At 36.8% G+C, this 27,011-nt stretch overlaps 3 protein-coding genes across 4 annotated transcripts; 1 reads left to right on the top strand and 2 right to left on the bottom strand.

Annotated features, from left to right (window-relative positions):
• Positions 1 to 380: 380 nt before the first annotated feature.
• Uev1A (Ubiquitin-conjugating enzyme variant 1A) lies at positions 381 to 2,535 on the bottom strand. The gene is made up of 4 exons (XM_065477649.1): positions 2,431 to 2,535; positions 1,862 to 2,004; positions 1,519 to 1,644; positions 381 to 1,071 (listed from the first exon to the last, which is right to left on the bottom strand). Exons 1-4 carry the CDS (start codon positions 2,450 to 2,452, stop codon positions 931 to 933), a joined length of 432 nt encoding a protein of 143 aa, XP_065333721.1. The 5' UTR covers positions 2,453 to 2,535; the 3' UTR covers positions 381 to 930.
• Positions 2,536 to 2,794: 259 nt separating this feature from the next.
• On the top strand, positions 2,795 to 7,066 carry Art7 (arginine methyltransferase 7). The gene is made up of 8 exons (XM_065477650.1): positions 2,795 to 3,027; positions 3,091 to 3,240; positions 3,299 to 3,514; positions 3,566 to 3,676; positions 3,736 to 4,137; positions 4,668 to 5,192; positions 5,727 to 5,878; positions 6,707 to 7,066. Exons 1-8 carry the CDS (start codon positions 2,911 to 2,913, stop codon positions 6,981 to 6,983), a joined length of 1,950 nt encoding a protein of 649 aa, XP_065333722.1. The 5' UTR covers positions 2,795 to 2,910; the 3' UTR covers positions 6,984 to 7,066.
• Positions 7,067 to 7,073: 7 nt separating this feature from the next.
• On the bottom strand, positions 7,074 to 23,403 carry LOC135935376 (von Willebrand factor D and EGF domain-containing protein-like). 2 transcript variants are annotated; one of them, XM_065477646.1, is made up of 16 exons: positions 23,114 to 23,403; positions 19,847 to 20,064; positions 17,258 to 17,482; positions 14,848 to 15,071; positions 14,613 to 14,733; positions 13,287 to 13,426; positions 13,059 to 13,238; positions 12,118 to 12,441; positions 10,388 to 10,599; positions 8,980 to 9,143; positions 8,809 to 8,924; positions 8,482 to 8,703; positions 8,118 to 8,301; positions 7,836 to 8,023; positions 7,632 to 7,774; positions 7,074 to 7,275 (listed from the first exon to the last, which is right to left on the bottom strand). In XM_065477646.1, exons 1-16 carry the CDS (start codon positions 23,362 to 23,364, stop codon positions 7,089 to 7,091), a joined length of 3,099 nt encoding a protein of 1,032 aa, XP_065333718.1. In that variant the 5' UTR covers positions 23,365 to 23,403; the 3' UTR covers positions 7,074 to 7,088. The 2 variants fall into 2 exon arrangements, with proteins under 2 accessions (XP_065333718.1, XP_065333719.1); XM_065477647.1 differs by having other exon boundaries at positions 19,847 to 20,061.
• Between the last annotated feature and the right edge of the window lie 3,608 nt (positions 23,404 to 27,011).

The following is a 27,011-nucleotide window of genomic DNA, read 5'->3' as shown; positions in this document are numbered from 1 at the left end:
TGCCGATAGGCTAACATAAAAGATAAAATATCGTGGCAAAACATTATTTAATGGATTCAGATCAGGAAAACGTGTATTAAATTTTTCCAGAGCGAAAACGATAGCTTGGGAAGAAAATGAAGATTTAAAAGCATTTATTTTGGTAAGGAAAATATAATTTGAAGACAATTATTTCTTTAGATTTGGACAGACACCTGCAATCCGTAGAACAATACTTCTTTTGTTATATCTGAAAACTCTGAAATAATTATTGCACCAACAGACAAGAAAATAGTTTTAAATTGTAGTTTCCAAACGCAACTTTATGTTAATTTAAATTGAACGTTAACACATCGCACTTCTCTTCACAAATGAGGTAGTTTGGGTGACAAAAAGGCTGATTTAGAAGTTCAACTCTCGCAATTTATTTCCTTCCATCTTCACGTTAAACAAATTGTCCATGGCCGGTGTGGCAGCTAGATGCATCCTTGCACGATTAATTTTTAGTCACGATCTGCATTTTTTTTATACCGTAGCTATAATAATAATAATAATAATATATCGTAATGATCGATCTTAATAGTAAAAATCAACACGCGCACGCCCGTGAACAAGCGCATGCAGTGAGAGCGTGTCTAACAATAGAAGCGAGAACCTATACAAGTATGTACACGCGCCATTGTCGCCATTGGCGTGCGCCGCCGTGGCTCTTTCAAGAGATTTGTCTGAAACCAACCGGGAAACAGATCCAAAACCACCGTTCATTAATTCTTTTTTTTTCCTGTCAGTGAGTGAGTGAGTGAGTGGGTGTTCAAGGATTCGCAAAATATGATTTGAATAAAAAAAAACAGATAGATAGAGAGGGTTGGGAGGGAGGGAGGGAGAAAGGGAAACAGGGTTTCTTTCATATCAGTGGGTGAGGCAGGGGAACTGAGGAGGGCTGTCTGGAGGCTAGAATGAACTGCCCTCCGGCGGCTGCGAGAGTCGCAGATTTTCCTTCACGGTCATCAGTCGGCGCAGCTCCTGCAGCAGGGTTTTGATCGTGTACTCTCGTTGCCATCTTGATAAAACTGGCACACACCGACTATCGATCTGAAATTGAATCAGGGAAATTTCGTCAATTATCTCTGTAGGGTTTATATCAAAAGGGGTTTTTAAATAACAATGACCTCCCTTTGGAGAACTGAAACTTAAAGCCTGCAAAAACCCACGTGAACTATATATGTGCAAAGGTAAATACGCCAGAAATCATGAATTTAGTTATCTAAAAGTTTGGGTTGAATTAATTTTTTAAAAACATGCTGAGGTAACATTTCAAGAAAACTAATAACTATGATAAAATGCAACATTTTTATTAAAAATTATTTCTAGCGATTTTAGAGCAAGAATTTGGGCAAATTAAAGGGCAAAAGGTGGGTAAAACCAGTGGCGAAAGAACTCCGCCCTGCATTTCTCTGTCACCACTCCACTGGATTAATTTCAATTTTGCAGGGATAAGGATTTTTTTGGTTTAGTTTTTAAAAATTTAGCTTTACTCACCAATCCGTTAGAGGTGTTTATGCAATTGATATTGATTCTTGAAAGGAATTTACAACTAGGAGGCTCTTCAGGATACCTCGGACCGCATTCTATTTTCAAACTGTACATTTTGTTTTCGTAGGGCGTCTGTAACAAAAAGATAACACTTTTAAAATAATTAGGAGAAAAATATCATAACACATTTTTAATCAATTGAATTTAAATCAGCTAAGGGAACAATATTTTTTGCAAAATTAATAGCTTTTTATTATAAAAAAGAGGAGCAAGACCTTCATTCCGGTGGAAAATTTCATTGAAAAAAGCCAAAATTAATTAAATTAGAAGATTGGCATGTTAAGCGTACCCTGGGGGGTCCAATGATCATCCCTGTCCAGTGAGTCAGGGTCATGTCGTCATCGTTCTCGAGGCCCCAGCTGATGGTGCCATCGCCGACACCTTTCTGGCCCTGCTCCAGTTCCTCCAGCAGCCGGAAGTTACGAGGCACCACTGCAAATAAGGAAGCAAGATTAGAAATTTTCGGTTCCGTTTACGCCGGCATCGGAAGCCAATGGGCGGAGCTGCCGAATTTTAAACAATTCCGGCCAGCTGGAGCAATTTGAAGGTCACTTTCAAAGTCATTATTTCTGCATAGCTCGGACAAAATTTTTGATAATGTTAAAACATATTTAGGCTTTGAAAGAGTTAAATAAGAATAAAAAGACATGAAATCGCGATTCTGGGTCGCATGGCCCGCATTGCATCAAAAGGAAGGAGTTTAAGCGGCTAATTTTCTCTCCTGGCGCGCTTCAGTTATCTCAAAATGAGTCGATTCGGCTGCAGGACAAGCAATGTAAGTGCCTATTCGGTATTTGGGTCCGTTTGACGTGAACTGCGCCGGATTTGGGCCGTAAAAATAATGGAAATGCTTCTCACCGACTCCACTTTGGGTGGCCATGTTGCAATTTAACCAAACAAACGCATACGGGAACCGCTATGCGCTGTCTATGCGGCTGCGGAGGCAATCACATGTTTCCGCCCATAGATGGTGTTGGTGGCGCTGCTTCTTTTGCAGAGGTAAGGAAAATAATGAGGAGCGACTGGCGACCATGTTGATTAAGAGTGTTTGGCGCGGAATGAGTTGTCACGTGGAGATTTTTCATGGAGATGCGTATGCTTTGCCGCCCTTTTACTTCAAATTCAAACTATTAGAATGGGTCAAATCCAGGTAGCGCGTTCGCGTTAGTCGCGTTAAGCCTGGTTACGCCCTCGTTGTCTTGTTTATTGAGCAGCACACACACATGTGCACGGCGAGAGACCAAATCGGCACTAGGATAAAAGATATTTTAATTTTTTATTCGAATTTCGGCTTGGATTTGAGATCTACGTGCAATTCCTGTGATAAATAGATTAACAATGGCTCCAGTAAGAGTTGACTCGTTGTCTGACACCGACTACGATGGAGAGGATTTCGACTGGAACCAAAACATTGCCCGAGCCGGCTTTGCTGACATGCTTTTCGATACATCCAGAGTAATATTTTTTAAAAATTATTTGAACCTGTGAACAATAAAAAAAATGTTATACATATTTCAGAACGAGCTGTACAAAGAAGGGCTGAAGGCCGCAATCCGTCTGAAGCACGAACAGGGAGAGAAAGCCAATGTTTTGGACATTGGGACAGGGACAGGACTGCTCTCCATGATGGCCGTAGAGTGTGGTGCAGACTCGGTTGTTGCCTGCGAGGTCGTAAAATCACATCAGGATTTAGCTCAGAATTTTAATTTATATTTTTAATTTATAGGCTTTCAGTCCGATGGCCGAGTGCGCCACCAAGATAATAAAACTGAATAAAATGGGACACAAAATCAAAGTGGTCAACAAACACTCGACAAAGATGGAAATTGGCGTTGACCTGGAGCAGCGGGCAAACATTTTGGTAACTGAGGTTTTTGATACTGACCTGATTGGCGAAGGGGCCATAGAAACATTCCGCCACGCCAATTCCCATTTGCTTGAGGTAAAATGACAGTTAAATTTAAAAGTTCCATGGTAATTAATTTCTGGACAGCCTGGGAGCTTTGTCATTCCAAGCACGGCGACGATCTACATTCAATTAGTTTCTGGCCAAATTTTTCAACACTGGATGAGACTGCAGCCAGAGCCAAGGGTTCAAGTGACGGTAAGGGGTTTTTAAAAGGTAATTTAAAAAAAAATCAATTTTCATTTTCCTGTCTTCAGGTGCCTAAAGATATGGAGGAATGCTCCTTCAGCAACTCGCACGACATGCAAATCTCCATGTTGGAGCCAAATAAAGATTTTGTCGCCCTGTCTGAGCCCGTGCCCGTCTTGGACTTTGACCTGACCAGCGGAACCCTGGCCATGAAAAGGTCTGAAGCAGTAGCGATCGAGGCCATCGCGGACGGATCCTGTCCAGGCGTATTTTTCTGGTGGGACCTGAAAATGGACCCTGAGAAGAAAGTGACTCTGAGCTGTGCGCCGCATTGGGCTGGAAATCCAGAGTGGAGGGACCACTGGATGCAGTCTTTTTTCTATTTTCCCAAAGAGATTGATGTTGTCAAGGGGCAGAAGGTCCAAGTCACCTGCTGCCACGACGAATTCAACTTTTGGTTCTTCACTGAGGTGAGAATTAAGATATTTTATTCTTGAAGCTCTATGTTGATCTATTTTGGATGCAATTTTAATCTTAACCAAAAAAGAAACGTTTCAGGGTTGCAAAAACCTGCATTAAAAAAAAGAAATTCAATTCAGTGGTAACAAAACGTTTTTTTTCAATTCAAATCAGTTTCTTTTAGGCAATGTTTTCACCTCAGCTTAATTTTTTTTCTAATTATTAGCTCAAGTCCTCGACTTCAAATATTGTCAGAGATATTTTCTTGAGAAATTGAGGTAGCAAATGGCAGTTTTAAAGAAAAAATCAGTACAGTAGTGGAAATTTTGACCACTCCGACCGCAAATTTTAGATTTTTACAGGGGAAAAATTAATTTTTAAATCTATATTTGATATTTGAAATTTTTAATTCTGGATTCCTAAAATCAAAAATATGTTTTTCGCCATTACAATCCTATCAAACTCAAGCTAAACAACCAGCATGTCTGTTAATTAATACCTTTTTAATTAGACTTTATTAATTTTGTCTCATGAATTGCAGAACTCAGTGAAAAGTTCAAACGGCGCGCCACCCTGCACATGCGATCTGCATCGGCAGCTATCGTTGACCCGCCTGGGCCAGATCAATGACCTCTCTCGCAGGGACGCCTTCCTCAACGCCCTGAACGCGATGAAACTCAAATTTAATCAGACAGACACGGTGGTCTACCTGGGCGGCGCCTCCCTGCTGCCCATCATGGCTGCCAGGGTTCTGGGCAGCAAGGTCTGTGCCGAGGGTGATGGCGGCTGGTCGCGCAGGCTCACCAGCGACAAGGAGGTCGAGTGGAACACGAAAATTGAGAAGGCGCAACTGGTCTTGGCGGAACCGTACTTTGAAGAGGCGCTTCTGCCGTGGCACAACCTGCGTTTCTGGAAGAAACTCCGCTCGCTTGGCAGCCAGAGTGTTCTGCCGCTGGGGGCCTCGATTTGGGCAATGCCTGTCCAGTTCACGCACCTCTGGAAAATTCGGGCGCCCCTCGGAACCTGCATGGGCTTCAAAATGGACCACTTTGATGAACTTATAATGGTAAGAAATCATGAAGATTTTTAATTTAGATTATTTGAAACCGATTGCAAGGACTAAGATTAGAAATTTATAACATTTTATTTTCAATTTTTATATTAGCTCTAGGAATTTCTGTAAATCGTGATAAAGTTGTTTATTTGTTATTTGTTTCAGTATTATTATTTGAGTCAGTTTCAATTTAAAATAGTAAATAAAGAATTACACGAGTAGGAGATTGAATAACATTAATTTAAAATTTTATTTTTTATATTTGGTGTTTTTTCAATAAGTATAAATGAGTATAAATTGTATTTTAGAGGTAAATAGCACTGCGGAGCCATAACAGCAGCTACCTTTCACATGAAAAACGTGTTTATTTTATTTTCCTTTCCATTATTTTACTCATTGCCACCCACTCATCCCTAGAGTGGACCCATAACGGGTTTTTAATATCATAAATCTCGCCCCACCAGTCCCTCACTTAACTATATTTTCTTTCTTAGTCTTGATAAGTGATTTTTTAATCCAAATACATGCAATTAAATATGTTCACAGAAATCAATAGTGGAGTGTGACGAGCCTGTGGAGCCTCAACCTCTGTGGGAGTATGAAACTATCTGCCTCGGCAAGCCGATAAATATTCTGAATCTGGATTTTGCCGACAAATCTGAATCTCTCGACAACAGCGACTCTGGCGCCTTTTTAACGTAAGCCTATGAAATTAATCTGGCTTGAGTTTCATGGTCGATGTTTATTTGTATTTTCTGGCCGAAATAGTGGTTTTCAGAGCAGGAAACGACGGCTCTAAAATTTTATACAATTATGGGATCCAAGAATTTGCAATTCTTCACAAAATTATGATTTTTTTTCGCGTTTTTTACCCTTCCAAAAAAATAACTCAGAATCAAATGGCCAGAAAAACGTTGATTTCAAGCTCTATATTTTCCAGAGCAAAAATGGTGACAGCTTTTAGGGGTAAAGAAAGATTAGGAAGCAAATAATTATAAATTTTGTGTCCTGAATGGGAGATTTGGTATAGCTTTGCATCAAAAGTGTTAATGATATCGATTTATTAAATCATAATTCATGATTTCTACACTTCCTGCTCCAAGAGCTTACAATTAGAAAAATATTGAACTCAAAAATCAATCATCTACAAATAATTAATTTAGTGTTCATTATTTTGTCTGAAAATTAAAATTCAATACGTTGTGTTTAACAAATAAATATTTAAAAAAAAATTAATTCTGGAGCTCATTATCATTCAACATCTTGTCCAGATTTGAATCAAGGGACTCTATTTGTTTTAAAAAATAAGTTAGATTTTTACATGCTCTTTGAACTTTTTTTTATTTAAAAATGTTATTTGAAAAGGCTCCGTTTTATTTATAATTAAGGAACCTTAAAGAACATTCCATCAATTTAGCAGGAGAACCACTCTTTTTAAACAAAGTTAACTCTGATTTGCCATTTTTATGTTTTCTCTTTAATTTTTGTTCCTCATTCATTCATGAAAGCTGTAAATATTCACGCAGAAATGGAACCTGCCACGGATTTGCGCTCTGGATGGAATGGAACCTGACCAAAAACATCACCACATCGACTGGAGGCCCGTTGGAGCCACCGAAGCCAAACGAAAAGGTGCAATGGGACAAATTCACGCGGCAAGGCGTCTACTTCTGCGACGGCGAGTTCAAAGTAAGCCCGGACGATTTTTACCGATTCAACGTCTCCCACGAGGTGGACGCGTGCAAAACGGAATTCTCATTCAGCATCTTCATGTCCCTCGATCCGAAAGAACAATTAGTTTAATTTATTGTTTCATAAAGCTATATATTATATTTTTATTCATAAATAAAACACACAAGTCTGAAGTGAAAATGTACAAAAGCTTGACAAAGTTGAATTATTCTCTAACTATTGAGCCTTTGCCTCTTTGGAAGCTGGTTCCGTGTAATACGGGTTGTAGAAGAAGCACGGGCCGTGCAGTTTCGGTTCGCACGGCGACTCCAGGTCGCAGTGCCAACACCGCGAGTCGATCACCCACAGCTCCAGAGGGTCCGAGCACTGCTTTCCATAGCAAACGCTCACCTTGACGAGAGCCCTGTGCAGGATTGTCGAGGATTAGTTACCAAAAGACAAATAAAAATTTACAGACAATTATCCGAAGGAAAAATAGAAGGGATAAATCATTTATTAATTAAGGAAGATTAGAAGAATGTTGATTTTTTCATTTAATTCAACAGGTTTAAAAATTAAGTTAATTCGCAGGTAAAATTGCAGCCTAATCAAAATTAAATTTAGAGTTTGACGGGAAAGAGAAAAACTTTGAGAATTAATTCGAAAATATATTAAGAAGCTGGAGCTTTATTTAGTTCATCTAAATTTGGCTAAACTAATTTTACTCTTCTCTAATGACTCTACTTTTTTCTAATTTACTAAAATATCTGAAATTTTTACCTTGTACTGTCCTTATTGAAATGTTTTCCAACGGAGTGTACCGGCAAAGTGGGCACCGTGCAAATCACTGCTTGGAAACTCAAAAACTCAGCCGTCGAGAAGGTCATGCCCTGCGAAATCGCCGTGTGATCCCTGTCTTTCACCTGAAATTTTCCAAAAATTATTTTATAAACAACACTACAATTTTCTCGTGATTTTGCTTACGACGAAGACTTCAATGCCGCATCGGAGATCATTGTTTTCGGCGAATTTCGGTCCGGACACGATCACGTACTTGCACGAGGTTTCTTGCACGTCGCAAGGGTTCATGGTCAGGCCGGTGATAACTGGAGGCAGATTTTGGTTTATCGAGCAGTCGCTGCCGACGTATCCACCCTTGCACATGCACACGCCTGAAATTATTAAAAATAAATTTTATAAAATTAACCATAACTCAGGTTTATAAAAAAATCACGGATTTATTAAGAAAAATATATTAATCCGTACCATTTTTGCACTCGCCGGTGCCGCTGCAGTTGTTGATGCACAGCGAGCTGAGCAGGTCGGACGGCGGCACGATTTTACCGTCATGTGTCTCTTCCCAGAGAGACAGGTTGCGGTAGATTTCGGTTTTGCAGTCGTACTTGAGGTTGTTCAATGCCACTGCTGCCCAAGATGAGTCATTCGTCGTCTGCAGAACAGCAGGCAAAAAATTATGCGATTGTCAAAAACGGTCGGTCACGATGCAGTGCAGGAAGAGAAATGTGGACTGCTTCGTCTAGTATTACAATTTTTATCCCGATGAATTGTATTCAAAGGTTGTAAGTTAATTAAATTGTTTGAAAGAGAAAAAATTAAACAGAGGACTTACGTGGATGTCGTTGGCGCATTCGACAATTCTATCCGACACTTTAACGTCGGCTACGTAGTCGCATTGTTGGGCAGCAAGACTATTGGCTACGTAATTCTGGCAGAAAAGTTTCGCGTCGTGCAAATTCCATTCACCGCCGCCGTGGTCGTCAGATTGGATTTTCTCGTACGGTTTTAGCAGCACATCGGTTTGTTTCTCCAACACATCCTTCACGGTGAAAAACTGAAAAATATAACAGTAAATTTACCAATTCTTATTCAATTTTTTCTTAAATTAAAAATAAATTTAATTAATCAAATCTCAAGACAAAAATTATCATATTCTTACTTCGGACGCAGTGAATTTTAAGTACTCTTCAGACATTTCAATTCCGTTTTTGTGGAAGCATTGCGAGGACTCGCACGCAATTACGTCGTCGTCACTTCTCTTCTTTATCACATTTGCTGAAATTAAAAATTATCAATTTAAAATGAACTTTTTTTGCTGTTCAACATTTACTTGACTCGTGTTCGAGAAAAACGAGTGTGATGTTAGATGCTGCGGGCAAGATTTTACTGCTGTACGGACTGCGACACGCGCAGTACAGCCCTTCATCTTCTTCTTTCCCAGACCTGTCGATTTGACCAGTTTCCGTCACGTCCACAACTTGGAATTCTTTCACCCTGAAATTAAGAGACGGAATTTCCATTATACCAGATGCAAAATTTATGAACTGCTACAGTGCCTAATTTTATTTTTTCGAAGCAGATCTATAATTTTAGCAAGAGAATCTGCGCTGAAAATTTCATGTATGGTTGCCATGATCTCTATATTTGTAAGAATATTTAAAAAATAAATAAATAAAAATGTCCCCTTTGTTAGCTAAAGAAATTTTCCCATTTTCAAAAGTATAACAGCACACGCGTACGTTTCAAATTTGCTAGATATTACCTGAATTAGCGGGGGCTAAATGTGAGATTAAAATGGTACAAACTGCGCAGATTCAAGATGGTGTCTCAATGTGGCAAACAAAAGCTCTGGATTGCCGTACGAGTGTCAAGAGTTTGTCTTTACGATCCAAAAGACACAATTAGTTAAGAGTAATGCAAATAATGTCACAATATTGACAGAAACTTGGTTCTTTTCGCGCATTTTCACGTGACCGTTTTTCGCGCCATACTCCACCGGACGCCATATCTGCGCGTCGCACGAATCTGGACCCCGCTGACCTGAATTTGAATATTTTAATCGCATTTCTGCCAAAAAAATCAATTTTTTGCTGACTATTTTTGGTCCAAATATATTATGATGCGTTTCTTAGAGATTTAAAGACCAGGAAGAAATATTCTTCGGGACAAAAAATGAGATTAATCTGAGTTTTTGTAACATTTTTACTGTTGGCTCGGCTTAAATTTACAGAGATTATTTTTTCCGAGATTCTAAAACTATTTTGAGTGTAAAAAACTAAATGGATGGGCCTGAAAATTTCATATAATTTTTTTCTGATAAAAAATCAACATTAGAAAGGAACATCGAAATTTCAGAGCATTTTTATTCGTATTTTAATATTTTGTGGATTTTTGATCCAAAACTCTAAAATCGTTTGTTTAATTTGTCGAAAAAATCATTTCTCGAACATCTCAATATTAAAATTAAAACTTCTCGTGATACAAAAAAAACCGTAGACGATTATCGGCTTAAAATTCTCCCTTCGATAACCATCTTTAGGTCCACAGAAAAATACAATATCATTTTCCCCATACAAACTTTATCAGCGAGTGAAACGAAATACGTGACAAATGACAATTAGATAGCGAAACGCCCCAAAAATGTCTATCACGCTGGCGCTGGCCGGAAATTTCAATGAGGAAACGAGACACCAGACTGCGCGTCATTCGGACACACACATGCGTATATGATAAATTACCTCCAGTGCTGGGAGAAGGCTTCGCAGCTGGCCCGTGGCTGGTACTTGCAGGCACTGCCCTGGCCGTTGGGCAAGTCGAGGTCATTCGAGCCATCTCTGTCAAACGAGCCACACAGACCAGACGTGCGACCCATGTCTGTGGCGAAGACGTGCACGTTGACGAAAGACAGATACGGCCCGATCACCACTGTTGTTCCACTCGGGAACACCAGCTGCACCAGATAAATCGTTAAAAGAGAGAACGAAATAAATAAATGGAGAGTATATGCATACAATGGAAAACAAAACCAAATGCGTATGTCACACGCTGTGATTAATTGCTCATGCTTGCGCAGCACTATTCAAAGGCTATTAAACTCTTTCAAGGGTGGATGAATTATTCTCCTCTGAAATTCATCCTGTCTTGGTGATTGGGAAAATTATTTAATGAAGGGGACAGGAAGAGTACTAAGTTTTTTCTATTTTGACAGGGAAATTTACGGCTCTCTCTAATTAGGGAAATTTACGGCTCTCTCTAATTAGGGAAACTCATATAACTTTACACTTAAGTTGTAATTTAAGTGATTTTTTATTCTTCTGTGAGGTTGAATTTTTTGCGATTACGTAATTATTAAGAAAATGTCCAAGATGAATTTAGAATAAAGAACAAACATTGGAAGCAAATTGATTATAAAATTAATATATTTTGTCCTTTAAGGATTTAATTTGCGCTCTTATATTTTAAAAATTTAATTTTATAGGAATAATTTAAACATGATATAATATATCTAATGTTCTTTTTTGAAATCTAAAAATATCTGCAGTGTTTTAAAATTTTATAACATGCTTTCCAAGTTAAAATTAGCTTATTAAATTTGGAAATATTATTTTTAATCCTTTTACAAGCTCTAAGCAATTTTTTAAGTTAAAATTCTATTTAAATAAATATTTACGGCTTTTCCAGCAAGTAAGAAATAACAAATTTATCGATTAATCTCATCTTATATGTTAGCTGTTTCAACACAATTACAAAACCGTATAAAAATTTGCCCCGAAATAAAATTTTAAAACATCATTTCCCATTCTATATCACTTAATGATTTTATTCCATTTTGCAGTTCCAAAACTCGCATGCGCCATCGAATTTAAAAATTTCTCCAATCTCATCTTCTATAATTTAATTAATTGAATAGTGCTAAGAAGCAAAAGTCGATAATTTTTTCATATTGTAAATTTTAGGCAAAAAGTCGGGTTTTAATTGTTTTTATTACATTTCGTGCCTTGCTAAAATCACTATGTATCTCTTGTGGCTAAAAAATATTTTGATCTATTTTTATTACTTTCAAGGCGCTGATTCCTTGCGTGAAAAATCAAATAGTGTATTTTTGCACATTGCAAAAAGTTTGACCATTGTTCAAATGGCTTTAAATCGCGTGGTTTGAACTAATTTAATGGTACGCATGGAAGACCATATGGAAATAGTCGATCGACTAAAATCACAGCCGTAAATATTTCCAAAAATTAAAATAAATCATCCCATGAGTTTCCTTGTAAAAATGTATATTTTTAATTAATAATTATGAATCAAATATTTTAGGACATTGCCAACGTTTTCCTTTTAAACCCATTTTGCGGATGAGGCCTGCTTATGAAAATTAAAAAAATATTTTTGATGAAATATTTAGGCTCTTTCCAGTATTTCTTCAGCAAAAATAAATTATAGAATAAAATGAAAATTAGCTGGTACAGACCTTGTAGGATCTTCCCTCGTTCTGCTGAATGATAGTGATGTCCTGGAGGGTTTCGTCCGTGTTTGTCGACTCGCTCCAGATCTGGAGGTAGCCTTTCTTGCAGTAGTCGGCGACGAAGGCCGAGTATTTGGACTGGACCCTGACGGCGCAGTTGCACATTTTTCGGTAGTGGCATGGCTTGTAGTCGACGTGAACTTCGTGCAGATTGTTTTTGTAGAGCAGGAAGGTGCCCTGCAGCTGGTGCTCGTACACCAAGCCGTCGAAAGTGTGGATCATCGACGACGACACACACTTCTCGCTCACGTCCACGCCCAACACGTGAACCTGCAATTTGCACACACACACACACACTCAACTCTTTCACTTTCTCGTGCGGTCGGTCATTTATAATACAAAAAATACGGTCTGTTGTTTTGATCGAAACAATGACCGCACACTTTTCTCCAGATGAGAGAATTGACTTTATTTGCAGACTTTTTGCAGTCCTGCCGATTTTTTCGTTCCTATGAATTGATTTAATTTGTAAAGAGAAAAGCCTTGTACGGTCAAAATTTGACACAGACTGGAATGTGAAGGAAGTGAAAGGAAGTAGTGCAACGCACGGACGCGGATACAAAGGAGCCGTTCTATTTTTAGAAGCTGAAAGTTTTAAGGATCTTGATCTAATGGATAAATGTGTAGTGCTACTTTGAGCATTAGGAGAATTAAAAAAAAATAACAAGCACATTTCTATTCTCCTGACAAATGTGATTGCTGCGATGTATCAACTAAATATTCTAATATTTTAAATTGTGTATAAATTTATGTTACTATACTTTAAGATATTATAATCTTTGTCAGTCAATGCAATAAATTTCTTATTTAACTTTAAATTTACCTCTTAAGTTTCCCATCAAGATGACAAAATGGAATTCACCGATTAAATTCAAACGCATTTTTACCTGTTGTCTCGGCATGGTGTAGTCGGTCCAGTCCTTGTGCTCCAGGGTGTGCGTCTTCAGTTCGATCTCCAGCTGCTGGTTGCCGTGGTACAGGTTGTCGTACCTCACCCTGAAAGGTATGCCGTGCGTCTCGTTCCAATCGTCCTTGCAGACGTTCCACAAGCAGTCGATCACGCCCAGCTGAACAAATGTTTAGTAAAAAAAAACAGTTTGGAATCTTCTGCTTACCCTGTCCAAAGGTTCTCCTGTGGGGCAGAAGTAGGTCTTCTCAGGGTAGATGACGCTGACCTGAAGTTGGATGCAGCAGTTGTCTCTGATGCAGCCGACCGGAAGGGTTGACGTGAACTCCAATTCGACTGGATTTCCGCCTGGGAAGATAAAAAACATAATATATATAATAATATGATCGAAGCATCAATAAAATTTGAATAGAAAAAATAATTTGTATCACTTGGTTTCTTGTCTAACAATAAGCTCTAGATGGAGTTTCAAAAGCAATCTAAATTTTCCTATAGTTTTTAATATGCTTAGTAAAATAATTATATCTTTCAAATTATTTGAAAAAGTAGAACGAGAAAAAGCTACAAGATGTGCACTGTTGAACTTAAAATATTATTCATTTTTTTAATTTAGCAACAATTTAGTTAAGATATTTTACAGAATCACGATTTTGCCAATTTTCCGGAGAGAAAAAAATTAATAATAATTATTTAACATTAAAAATATTTTATGCTGTTTGAAATTTTTCATAAATTATCCAGGTGCTTAATAAATTCAAATTGTGATTTGTTAGAATTATCTTCTTTTAGCGGATGTTAATGGAATTTGAACATTTTACATCATTTAGAAAAAATTAAAATTAAATGCCAATTCTTTAAAAATAATAAAGTTGCGAATCGTCAAAAAGAAGTCCCAACTTAATTTTGTCAAAACAGTTTGAACACTTCCAAACCTCTGCAATGCATATTTTTTCAAGCCTAAAATAAATTCAAATAATTTGCTTCGTCCTTATATTTTTTTGGCCTTATCAATCCATTTTTGGAAAGAGATAAGTCGAAATTTTTCCAGATATTTGCAGCTCTCTGTGATGGATACATCCCTCTCCTATCATGTGCAACAAACCTACACATTTTTACTACTTGCATTCGAAATGAAATGTCCATGCCAATGGCGTTAACGTATAAAATTTAAGATGGGAAATTAATAATAGTACATCATCATGATTATCTATGTTCCTCAAGATCCAGGTCCATAATTATTCTTTATCATTTTCAACATTGTACTCGATGGCATGTTTATTTGAAATTTAAAAATGTTTGTATTTTGTTATATTTTTATAACAATTTAAAATAATAATAATATGATTTTAGATATAAAATGTTTATTGAATGTGTTTAGAGTTTAATATTTCGATAAGATTACTTCATCGAGCAGTGTATTGTGTCCTTCACTTGCATTCAAAAGATTTCGACAATTCACTTCGATTAAATGTGGGCTCCACCTAAATTAAGCCTTGACAGGTTGGACAGTGAATGCGCGTCTTTTTGTACCGACCTTCTATCAGCTGCATCGGGTTCGGCGAGAGGATTTGAATGCCCGCAAAGAATTCCTCGCTCAGCACCTGAGGCGTGAACGTGTTTATCGAGATGTGACGCACCCTGGCGCGGCACTGCAACTGTAAATGGCGCAAAAAAAGCGTCAGTCCGGGAGAGATCACTTGCCTTTTTCAGCACAATAGATGGTCGCAAGGACACTCTAATATTCTGTGTGAGGCGTTTAATTTTTATACCGTTTGTCCGAGTTTCCACGATTTCCTCGGGATGACCGCGTACTTCTGCTCGGCGGGCATGTACTTCTGCTGGTGGATGACGATGCCGCTGTCCAGCCAGTCCACCTCGACCACCACCGTCTCCAGCGCCTTCACCTGATCTATTTCCGCCTGACACCGAATTTCGATGCCGTTCGCCTTGTTCAGGTCGACAGATATCTTGACGTCAATCAGCTGCACCAGAACTGAAAAGAAATAAATAAAAGTCTCTATGAATATATCCTCTAGAACACAAGGAAGTTAATTTTTTATATTTAATTCTTTCTTTGACAGGACTATAGTTAAGAAAGAGCCCTCTCGGTCGGCTTTGGTCTCTGGAACATTTTCCCCAGCCCCGCTTCGATTTTCCTGTCTCAAAAATCATCTGCGGAAATAATTTTAGCGTGTGAGTGAATGTTTTTTTTAACAAGGCCGTGTTCAACTCGACTATCTTTTCATTTGCCGATGTTCCAACCAATTAATTATAATTAGGCTTTCTAAAATAAACGAAATTTACCTTTAAAAAATTTATGCGCATAATTAGGAGGGAGTTTTTAAGGTTTTTAAAAATATTATCAATAAATTTAACGGTTTTGTCTATAGTTTTTGGCTTGATTTCAATTTCTCTCGTCGCAATAATATCCAAAATTGTGTAAATTTAGAAGTAAGTCTCCCTTCTGGCGAAATTAATCACAGCGGGGTCCAGATGTGCGATAAAATTGGTTCCCACTGCGCAGATCCAAGATGGCGTCTGAATGTGGGAAGCAAAAAGGGCTCTTTGGATTCCCGTACGAGTGTCAAGAGTTTGTTTTTACGATCCAAAAGACAGTTATGCAAATTATGTCACAATATTGACGAAAACTTGGTTCTTTTCGCGAATTTCACGTGACCGTTTTTTCGCGCCATACTCCACTGGACGCCATATCTGCGCGTCGCACGGATCTCGCCCCCGCTGAATAATCATAATTTTCAATAAGATGATTTAACACAAAATTTTAAACCATTTGTCTTAGAAATTTAAACGCAATGTGAACATTTTCAGAACATGTAAAAGCTAAAAATTAACTTCCAGCAGTTTACAAAGCTGAGATCCATACTTAAAAATTTCTCGTTTCGGAGTTAAGAAACGAAAGCTCTAATTTAAATTCATTTCCCTCTTAAGGAGCAGCAAAAGGGAAAGACCGAGAGGATATATAGACTGAAAGTTAATTAACCGCGGCGACGATTGGCGTGAAATGCAGTAAATCATTGTCGTTTCCAGTCGGTGCGAGATTAGAGTGGTCCGCGCGCGCGCGCGCTCCGGCAAATGCTTTATTGTGCACGTCAGTTTTGAATAACCTAATTTCAAGTTGGCTGCACATTCACAAGGAGGAAGCATGCAGGCAAAAAAGAGACGAGCCCCGTAATGATTGTGGCGCGCATCATTGATTTTACGCAATAAAACTGTGTTACTAGCACTGCTCGTCGCGGCAGCGAGGCAAACAAAAAAACAAAAAAATAAAAAATATATAATACACGTGAATAATGCACGCTTTGTTTCGTGCGCTCTTTTCAAAATGCAAAACCGCGCGCGCACGATGGGTGGTCGTTTCGCGGCTTCCACATTTTTGTGGCGATTACCCAGCGTGTCGCTTGCGACGCCTTCGCAGAACCAAGCCTGTTCGTTCCGTATGTACGACTATTGCGTCTAATTGGACTACTCGCATATTATGAGAGTTGTCTCGATTTGAGTGTGTTTGTATACTGCACTCACTCTTGCAAAACCGACCAAGGAGCGAAATGAGGAAAGAGAAGTAACACAATTGAAGCAGGAGGCTGAAATGTTCACTGAGATTGAAACTTTCCAATCATCTTGTGTTTTCAGGCATTGAATTTTAGTTGTGCTTAATTAGCTCTGCGATATTTGTTCGATTTTCCGAGCTTCCAATCCATGCAGAACCATCAAATTAGCAAAATTCGTGCAATTTTATTATATTTGAACCATTTAAAATCGCCGACAACTATCCAAATCTGAAAAAAAACATCTAAAAGCGTCTTAAAAGTTTTAAACCAATCTAAATTTGTTAAAAACCATGGAAAAGCGTATATTTCCGCCTTGTACGTTTGGAAAATTTTCTCATAACTTCTTTTCATAACGAAATTTTAGCCTTATTTTTTACATCAAGACTTTTTTGCTCATGCAAATTGTTTTGTTGCATTTTTTAGATCCGTTGAAAGACAGACAGAACTTTCCTCGTTTTTGTTTTCATTTCCATAAATTATTTTCCTGCTAAGAAGGACGGCAAAATATCCAGTTATAAAAAATTAAAAATAAATTGATGCTTCATGCCATTTTCTTTGCATAAATTATGAATAGCTAATTTTAAGAATCACAAATAGATTTTCTACTCACATTGACAGGGTGTGAATCCGGTGTCAGACTCGAGTCCGAGGGGACAGGGCACCATGTGTCCGGCGCAGTAGGCCATGTCGCACGCCGGCGTCGGCTGCAGGAAGTAGACGATGAAGTCGGTGCAGTTTTTCAGCAGGATCGGCATTGAGTGGCCGCAGCACTCGTCGTCCACGTGCACGCAGCCCTGGCTGTTCACGATGCCCTCGTCCAATTTAGGAATCTCCCCTGTGAAGTGAAAAAATTGGCATTTTAATTATAATAAAAATTAAAACCATTTTCGCAGGACGTTCAGCCTCTATTTAGTGCTTTTTCTTTAATTTAAAATTTGCATGTTATCTATTTATGTGCAAGAGTATAAGCACGACGTAGAAATTTTTAAAAGAGATCTAACTGAAGAGAGAACAGGCCTAATTATTTAAATATTGTAGTTAATATATAAACAACAGTTTTGTAAAATCAAATTTAATTGGAATTGGAAAAACAAAGCATTTAATTTTACTAAAAAATTTAATAAAGTTTTTATTTTATTAAATTTGCAATACTAAGAAATATTATAGAAAATATAGTTCTAATTTTTTTAAACTTTTAAATAAATTGATTTTAATTGGCATTAAAGACTTGATTAGAGTTCATTAAATCTTGTGGATGGAATTTCAAACCTCATCGTTCTGACGATCATTATTGGAATTCTCAATTATCTATATCGATAATCAATAAAATTGGTTTCTTTGAGGTGAAAAATCACTGACTGAAGAAAACGATAATTTATTTGTTTTTATTGTTATATTCTCTCTCTCTCTCTCTCTCTCTCTCTCTCTCTCTCTCTCTCTCTCTCTCTCTCTCTCTCCTGAGAAATAATTCAGATTGAATTAAACCTTAAACATTATTTTTAACAATCCTTCACACACAAATCTTTGCATTTTTTTAATTATACATGGCTTACAAATTTTTGAAAATTTAAGTTGTGACGAAGGAGCAAAAAGCCGATATTATTTTTTCCTATTTACCGCGGCGCACACGCCCAATTCACTATTCATAAAGACTGCCATTGTTAGGCTATATAATATATTATATAAATGGGAAATTGCGGTTTCACTGCTGTTATGAATTTGACGAGAAAATAGCGCCCTTTTCAATCAGCAGGCGTCTCTCATTGTTCCGCTCACTTGTGAAAAATACATTTGAGCGACACGCACACGTGCGGTGCGGTGAATGCCGCGCGGCGCACGCTGACATTAAATGAGCAAGAAATGGTGTGTGGCTAATCTCATCTTCGGGCCGCGTGCTGTCATTTGCGCGAGAAAAGGCGCCGTTACTTCCTCTTTTTTCTGCTCGCTTTTGTGTGCGCCGGCCATAGTTAAATAAAACGCCTCTTCTCCAAATTGGCTGGCTGGCCAGCTTTTCCGCCCGACTTGGCATTTGGATTTGTGTGCTACCAATACACCATAATGCAAACAACACACATCATTACTTTGCAATAATTGTATCAAGGCGAATTCGGAGCCTGATTAGAATCTGCATCTGCACACGTGAAATAATTGCTTGTTTTCACTACAATAATTTGCTTTGTCCTAATTTTGTATTTATTTATGGGCTTATATCAATCACATTAATAAAAAGAGATAAGATGAATTTTTTTTTGAGAAAATTGCAGCTCTCTGTGATGCATCTCCCTCTCCTATCGTGCGCAAGAATTTTTCATAACCTATACACATATTTAAATTTAATGCTAGATATTTGAATGAAATATCCATGTCGCATGTCGATTGAAAATCAACAATAAAAAGTTTGCATGCGAGTTAAAATGTCAATTTACAGAGCTACAGGTGCTTCAAAACAACACAAAATCAATTTAATGATACTTAGAATCCTAAAAGAATCACTGATACACCGTGTGTAATTAAATATAAAAATTTTGTGTGGTAAAAGTGTTATATTATTGATATAAGTAAAATTTTAACCATCAAATTCTGTGAATTAAACAAGAGTTTTTTAAAGAAAAATTATTAATGTTTCAATTTTAATAAGATTAATAACAAAATTGGAAAATTATATTAATTAAAAAAATTTCAATGTGCAATAAAAGAGCAATAACCACAATTTCGTCATTAAATTTGTTCTGAATAAAAACTAACGGCAATAATTAAGCCTTTTTCAAGGATCTGTTTTTATCTCTAGCACATAAAGTCACGGAAAATAGGTATTTTGCCTTTTTTATGGAAATAATTTTTCATCCTAAATTGACGAGCTAACTCGTGGCTACTCTCTTCGAAAAGAGCTGTTGTCATTTCTTATTATATTTTAAATTTTAGTTTGCAATAAAACGAATGCTGTGAATTTGGAGAGTAATCATTTTTAGTCACGCGTTTAACCGCAGCCTCTTTGTTATGGTAGTTGCAAGCTGGATGTTATCATAAGTAAATCTCATGCAGCCTTGAGAACTTGTTAGAGAGAGGGCAACTATTGCAATTGATTTTAAATGTTGCGATTTCATTTCCAATCTCACCGATTTAAGAGATTTTTATTTATTTTTATAATTATCTCAATTTAATTTGTATTTTTATCATTTGAATTTGGAATTTGTGTTACCTCTGAGCCAGATGGGATAGTGTGTGCCGCAGTGGTTCATCGCGGGGCAGCTGGTGGGGATGGTGTTGCCCGCCAAACTGCGGAACTGGTACCAGCCAGGGTCGAGTTCCTGGTCGCACAGGGCGCCGGCGTCTTCATCAACCGGCTGGTTAAAGCTGCGAAGCGTCTCGTCCTGCAGCACCACGTGGTTGTCCGCGCTGCACGGATCGGTTCCACTGCTTCAACAAATCAAAATTGATCAAATACAAAATACAATCCAGGAATATAATAATATTTCTGACTGTTATGTCAAAATCAGAAGATTCTTTCGCAAAATTGTACATTTTTATGTAATTTAATATCGTAAAATCTTAATTTTCACCCTTTATATTTTCTTAAGATTGTTTAAGATTCTAAAATGAATATATTTACTCTGCAAACTTTATATATTTTTAAATTATTTTGGGCTAATTATGTCTGACTGATATACAAAATTTAGAAAAATCTTCGAAATTTTGAACCAAAAGATTTAATTGTACTTCAGTTCTGATTAATTATGGTTTTAGATAATATTAGCAGTCTTTGATAAAATAAGGTAATGATCAAAGGGCTTAAAATCAAATGATTCTTGTTTATTTGAGAGCTCCGGGATGATTGGAAGCTCAGAAAAATTAGTCAATCCACAAGCCTAAACAAAGACCAATTCTAAAAGAAATTTAAGTGTTTAGGTTTGTTCTGTAATTTTTTATTCATTTAAAGAGGCTGTCAGTGTTTGCAATCAAAAATTTAATAGAGAACAAATATTTTTGTCATCACAGTTTAGAAAAAAAATGACGCAAGTAAAATTCTGTGAAAGTCTCTAGAAGGATTTTTATTGCGAAGATTGCAATTTCTTATTGACTCCTGTTTATGTTGATTGTGAGTGAGTTTTTATAAATCGCCACGCCCAACATGATTGAGAGGAGATAGGAAAATGTGGTTGTTGGCGTGTGGCTTTCCATCGGATCATTGGGAACAAAGGCGCAGATGTATTTAATAATCGCGGCGTTCGCCTAATTTCTCTTGTTCCACATTGGTAAATATTTCCGCTGGAAAAGTTCCCATTGTTACTTTTCGTGATTTGCTTAATTAAGTTTTCGCATGCGCGTGCAAAAACGCCGTGTTTTGGTGATCTCGTCCCCAATTTAATTCCTGCAGCTTTAATTAAACCATATTATAACTGTGAATACGCTCTAAGATGACGGTGCAATATGCGAATGAACACTTCCGAAATGAAATTTAAAAGTTGATCGTGCCGCGACCTTTGTTCGTCAACACCTCGCGATATTTATTTTATCGGCATTTTGTATCTCGCGATCGAGCGCGCGCGCGGGCGCAATAGTTTAAACGACCTATAAAATAACACGCCGATTTTTCTTTCTATCGAGAGAGTAAATGCTGTGGGAAAATCACGATCTCGGTTTGATCTTCTTTCTCTCCCAGCTGACTCAGTGCTGCTCATCTTTTATAATAATATCTTGGGTTGCTCAATCAATAAACGAGCCATTTTTCGGCCTGTGCCTTTTTATTGCGGCTGCGTTTCAAAATGTATCGTTTATTTGCGAGTCAATCGCTTTTGCGAAACATGAAAACAAAATAATAAGCATCTCAATTTAACATTTCTTTGCGCACAATAAGTCCTGATTTTGCACGCAAGCAAAGGTTATTGTGCTTTTTTTATTTAACATAAAATGCAGTGTTTAATGTCTTTTATTTTTATTTTAAATTGAATGAAAAGATTTTGCACTAAAAATATTCACAAATTGTTTACCAAACTTCGAAAAATTCATGTTGGATTTAAATAATTAAGTAAATATTAATATTACAAAGTTAACTCTTCAGATTGAAATATTTTTTATAAACTTGAATTTAAATTTACCACTACCAATGAACGTGCATTAATTATTTAAACTCTATGATTTCCTCAACTGTTTTATCTGTGGTCCTAACTGAGTTGGAATTATTTTTGAAATAATGTAGATTTTCTCATTAGATGAAAATAAAATAAAAAATTTTAAAGGATATCTTCTTAACTAAGAAACAATTATTTCGTTTTGCAGTACACGTTTAGACCAAAAGACAAAAAAACCTATCGTTCTCAAAAAATATTTCTGGAAAATACTTCTGGTCACTATTGGTTTTGACTATTATTTCTTATGTCTAAGTTTTGGTGAAGGAGAGAAAAGACAATAAACATATCAAGCAATATTTTGCCACAAATTGTGCTTTAAAATATTTTGCTAAAATATTTGTAGGATCTTTAAGATTTTTTAGCCTCGCGGAGGCCAAGCAACTGTTGAAAGGTTTGCAAAATAATCTAATTGAAGGCCCCGAAAGGATTTTCGCAACTGATTATTGAGAATGGGAATTTATGATTATTTTTTTAAATTGAGTGCATACTGTATTTAAATTTGCATTTAATCACTTATGACGGTTTCATTCAAAATATCATTGGAATCTGTGAACATTTAAATAATCTTTGAAAAATTAGATAATTGATTCAACTCCTTTGACTGTACATAGAATTACGAATAAGATTGTTCAGAGTTATTATTTGTTCAAATCCACGGGTTAGGTTAAATTTCATTCCATCTTCCTGAATATTTAACCATCGACACTGCCAAAATGAGAAAATAAATCATGTGATATCAAAAGGCTTGCCTGCACCGGCTCTAGGAAAATGACAAAAAAGGTATTTTTACATCTCGATTTTGAAGCAATTATTTTTTATATTGTAAGTTAAGTTGCATTTATTTGTTTATACACAACGGTACAAAAGTGAAAAGCTCCTTCAATCCTGCCAGCACATTTACAAATTAAATTTAGCTTTAGGAGTAAACACATTCTCGATTTTCCTTTGAAGCCACGCTGGAGTGTGTCTCATATATGAGCACCATAGCTGACCTTGGGAGCAGTAAAACGCTCCGCGCTAATGTTATGATTACTTTCATTCTATTAAGTGTGTCTCCACGAGATTATTAGCGCTAAACTTTCCACTTTCGAACAAATAATTGCAATATTTCCTCATCACAACTATTTCAAAATTAATATGCGAGCTATTAATTTCCTTAAGTAATAAAATGTCATTCTATTTGATGAACTAATATAAATTAAAATTGTTTTCAAATTCTAATTGTTTTCAAACAGGACAATTCAAAAACGGTCAAAGTTATAATAAATTTTAACAATTTCGCATCAATATTCAATGTTGAATTTGCATTTAAGGAATACAATAAAACAATTCATTACCTGGACTTTTTGAAGAGAACGGTGCGTGGCGTGCTGGCCGGCATGACGATTGCGAGACCGCCGCCCGCGGGCTGCAGCACCTCTACTTCCTCGATGGGCCGGTGGTTCTTTGGAAAGTTGGCCGTGGAGATTGTCGCGGGCCTCGAGTCGGTGGACGTGGACGTCGACGACGAGACGACGACGGTCACATTTTCGGGGGCGGCCGCCGCCCCCGAGAGCACGCACACCGCCGCGGCTACGATCAGCAGCATCGCTTTTGGCACAAGTGAGACGGTGAACTATCTCGGCCGATTCCTCCGAGGACCTCACCGCCGCCCCACTATCCCGCCGCCGCCGCCGCCCCACCTTGCTCAGGTGCGAGCGCTCAGGTGGAATAGGTAGGTGCTTTTTGCCTGCTCTCCTTTTGAGCATCGCCAGACAAAAGGATTGTGCCGTCGGTGGTCATCTCTTTCGAAATGATGGATTACATTTTTTATCGTTTTATTTGTCTGCATAAAATACATTATCTCGAGTTTGAACAATTGAGACTAATGAGGCTCACAATTATTTTCAGTTTTACACCACCAAAGGTTTTTTTAGTGGTTCGTAAACAAGTACTGAGAAACTAAGACCCTTAATGAAATTTAAAAGAAAAATAATTAAGCCTTTTTACTTTTCATTAATCGCCTGGAACCGAAATTAATTTAAGTAACGGGTTTTAACAAAATAAATAATAGAAATTGTACCTGTAATTGTTTTGGATGTGGAATGGTGGATATTAAATTTATTTTTTTGTAAAATGAAACCTCCGTTTCCGTACGTATCTTATTAATGAAGCAGCCTCAAAAATTTGTAAATGGAGTCTAATGCAGTTTTATGAATTAAAAACCAGTGGGGACCAGATTCGTGCGACGCGCAAATATGGCGTCCGGTGGAGTATGGCGCGAAAAAACGGTCTAGCGAAAATGCGCGAAAAGAACCAAGGTTTCCGTCAATATTGTGACAAAATTTGCATTACTTGTACTAATTGTGTCTTTTGGATCGTAAAAACAAACTCTTGACACTCGTACGGCAATCCAAAGAGAGCTTTTTGTTTCCAACATTCAGACTCCATCTTGGATCTGCGCAGTGCGAACCAATTTTATCGCACATCTGGCCCCCGCTGTTAAAAACTGAATATTGCAAAATTTCATACCATAAATTTAAAAGAGAGAGGAAATTTAAAATATTTTCCACACAAATGCAATAAAGTTTTGAAAAATAATCAAATTAATAAACATAACACTTATCAAGTTTTTGTTTAAAGTTACCTGAATTGTTTCTCAAGGTGAAATACAAACTGTAGTAGTTTTAATTTTTTTAATAATAGATCTTTAATTGGTCGGTGAAACTGACTTTTCTTTTGAAGAGCCTTATCGTACCGCTGAACAGTGTAGAGTTAGACCTTTAATTTGCATTAAATCTTATCTTAATTAAAAACAAATTGAATAATCACGTGGACGTCCAATGAAGATCAAGGCACTTCATGCTTATGAGGGAACCCCACATCCACACATTGTTACAAGAAATATAAATACGCCCTCCAAAATGCAAGGGTATGGACATATTTGTTTCGACAATCGAAGGTTAGATTCTAGCCCACGTCAAGCTCTCCTTGACAAAGGTGACAGTTAGAAATATATATTTTTTATTAGATTTAAATTTTATTTATTAAAAAATGTCACAGGATATCAGCTTACATGAGGTTCCTGAAATATCAAAAAAGAAAACTAAGTTTCTGGTAAGAAAAATCCTCGTGACATTGAAATGTTTCAACTATTGCCAAATTTCTCTAAAGTTTTAAGAATATTTTACACATCTGCGTGACTTGATTAATATGGCTAAAATACGTCACATATTATGAAAACACGATGAGGCGAAAAGTGCATGCTAGAACGGAATGATGGCGGAGTTCCCTTTTCAATAGATAAAGCTAATGAAGGAAAATTAATAAAAAAATCTGTGCCTTTCGTGGTGGTTTGCCAAATGCAACCAAGAATTCGTAACTTCTGGAGCGTTCCTTAAGCATTAATCACCATGAATTGTAAGTTTTTCATATTTTTTATACCTTATTTAACAATAATGACAAGCGCTTGCAATATTATTTTTTCCTTTTAAAATATGTAACACAACGTAATTTTCAGGGATAATTCTTACTGCAATTCTGGTAGCTGAGGGTTTGGCAGACTCATGTCCGGGAGCACCTGATTGTTCACCAGGATTGGATGGTCTTCACCCTCATGCAAATTGCAACAAATTCTACCACTGCCACAATGGAGAAAACTTTGTGTTTTCTTGTTCTGATGGAATGCGCTTTGATCCAATTAATGAAATATGCACCTTGGCAGAAAATAATGCCGAATGCACTCCTTGCGAAGTAGAGCCTAACCCACTTGCCAACGGAGGAGGTGGAGGCGGCGGAGGCGGCGGAGGCGGCGGGGGTGGTGGTGGTGGTGGAGGAAATTGTGGTGCGTATGTCAAATATAATTTTTTAATTGAATAATAAAATTAAACAAAAATGAGCGAAACAGACTCTTCTCTTTTGCTGCTTTCTGTAAATGATAAAATTTGTAAATAGTAATTAATAATTAATAAAACAAGGTCAGCCCAGCTTATAGCAGAAGCTCTCTAATTTTCATTGAATTCATTCCTAGATTTCTTCAATTTTTTATTTATTCTGTTTGTAAGGAGTAAACAGAAAAAATTTAGTGTACAACTGCAAAACCCACAGCGACAACAAGCAGCTCAAAGCAAAAAAAGTATTCATTGAATTTACATAAGAACTTGAGAGAAGAAAATGCTTGTATTTGTGAACAGTATTTTTTTCTAATTTTGTAATAAGCGCGACCACTCGAGGTTGTGTTCATTTATTCTCAATATTATGTATTTGTTCTTTCCTCTAACCAAAAATCAGTTGCAGAGAGGCTACAAAATTTCACTCTTGAAATTGCTTTATACGACAAATTTGTGGTAACACTATATTCCTGTTATGCACTTCATTTCTGCACGCTCTATATTTCTTTATTTTGAAATGCGGTAGTTGACGCAAAGCACGCATTTACGCTAAAAATAAATAATTCCTTATATGTTTTACTCCCGCTACTGCAGTTGACGCAGGGCAGGCCGAAGGCGGTTATGCCGTTTGCCTCTCGGTGCGTCTAGCGGAGCTCTCTCTTGCTGAGGCACCTACACACCTTCGACCAGAATGCTCTCTCTCCCCTCTCTTTCACATGCTCGAAGCGCTAATTATGCAGAAAATTGCTCTCTCTTTATCAATAACGCTTATAATGCTTGGACTTTGGTCTTCTGAATAAATTAATTGATTTTAAAGATATTAGACAGAAATATGAGTGTCAAAATGTCTTTTTAATTACATAATCCATATATATATGCTCTTGTGAATACTCGAGAAATGGCTCAGGGCTGCGATTTCTTTACATTTTTTTTAATATATTATGTAAATTAAGAGCATGTTTAAATTAACCTTTTTTGTTAGAATATTATTTAAACTTATAGACACGTAAATAACTAAATTTATTATTAATATATTTTATATATTTTTAATTTATTTTTTTCTTTAATCCGTAAAAAAATCAAAACTTCTATTTTTTCAACTGAAATATCGTAATTTAAATTAAAAATATATCTTGTCGAACAACTGATTCAATCACAGACAGGAATTTTGGATACAAAATTTATTTATTATTCTCGCATTCGTTAATTTTTTTATATCGTCGTTTATTAAGGGCTAATGCTAGAAAAAAGTTATCAGCTTGTAATAAAATACAAAACTGTCACAACGACTGATCTAATTTTTCCCGCATATTAAATTAAAACAAACTAATTTTGGGGAACAAACTAAAATTCAATTAACAAGTAA

Source organism: Cloeon dipterum, chromosome 2 (assembly GCF_949628265.1).
Source record: "Cloeon dipterum chromosome 2, ieCloDipt1.1, whole genome shotgun sequence".
Classification (NCBI taxonomy): Eukaryota; Metazoa; Arthropoda; class Insecta; order Ephemeroptera; family Baetidae; genus Cloeon; species Cloeon dipterum.
The sequence above is the reverse complement of the archived record's forward strand: the minus strand, read 5'-3'. Positions and strand labels throughout refer to the sequence as shown.

Coding starts and splice junctions, on each gene's coding strand:
- Art7 (XM_065477650.1), top strand. CDS start 2,911: ATGGCTCCAGTAAGAGTTGACTCGTTGTCTGACACCGACTACGATGGA. Junction 3,241..3,298: donor ACTCGGTTGTTGCCTGCGAG/GTCGTAAAATCA, acceptor TTTAATTTATAG/GCTTTCAGTCCGATGGCCGA. Junction 5,879..6,706: donor GACTCTGGCGCCTTTTTAAC/GTAAGCCTATGA, acceptor ATATTCACGCAG/AAATGGAACCTGCCACGGAT.
- Uev1A (XM_065477649.1), bottom strand. CDS start 2,452: ATGGCCACCCAAAGTGGAGTCG. Junction 2,005..2,430: donor GGCCACCCAAAGTGGAGTCG/GTGAGAAGCATT, acceptor CCTTATTTGCAG/TGGTGCCTCGTAACTTCCGG. Junction 1,645..1,861: donor TGATCATTGGACCCCCCAGG/GTACGCTTAACA, acceptor TTTTTGTTACAG/ACGCCCTACGAAAACAAAAT.
- LOC135935376 (XM_065477646.1), bottom strand. CDS start 23,364: ATGCTGCTGATCGTAGCCGCGGCGGTGTGCGTGCTCTCGGGGGCGGCG. Junction 8,024..8,117: donor CACCGGCGAGTGCAAAAATG/GTACGGATTAAT, acceptor TAATAATTTCAG/GCGTGTGCATGTGCAAGGGT. Junction 7,276..7,631: donor TTCAATAAGGACAGTACAAG/GTAAAAATTTCA, acceptor AATCCTGCACAG/GGCTCTCGTCAAGGTGAGCG.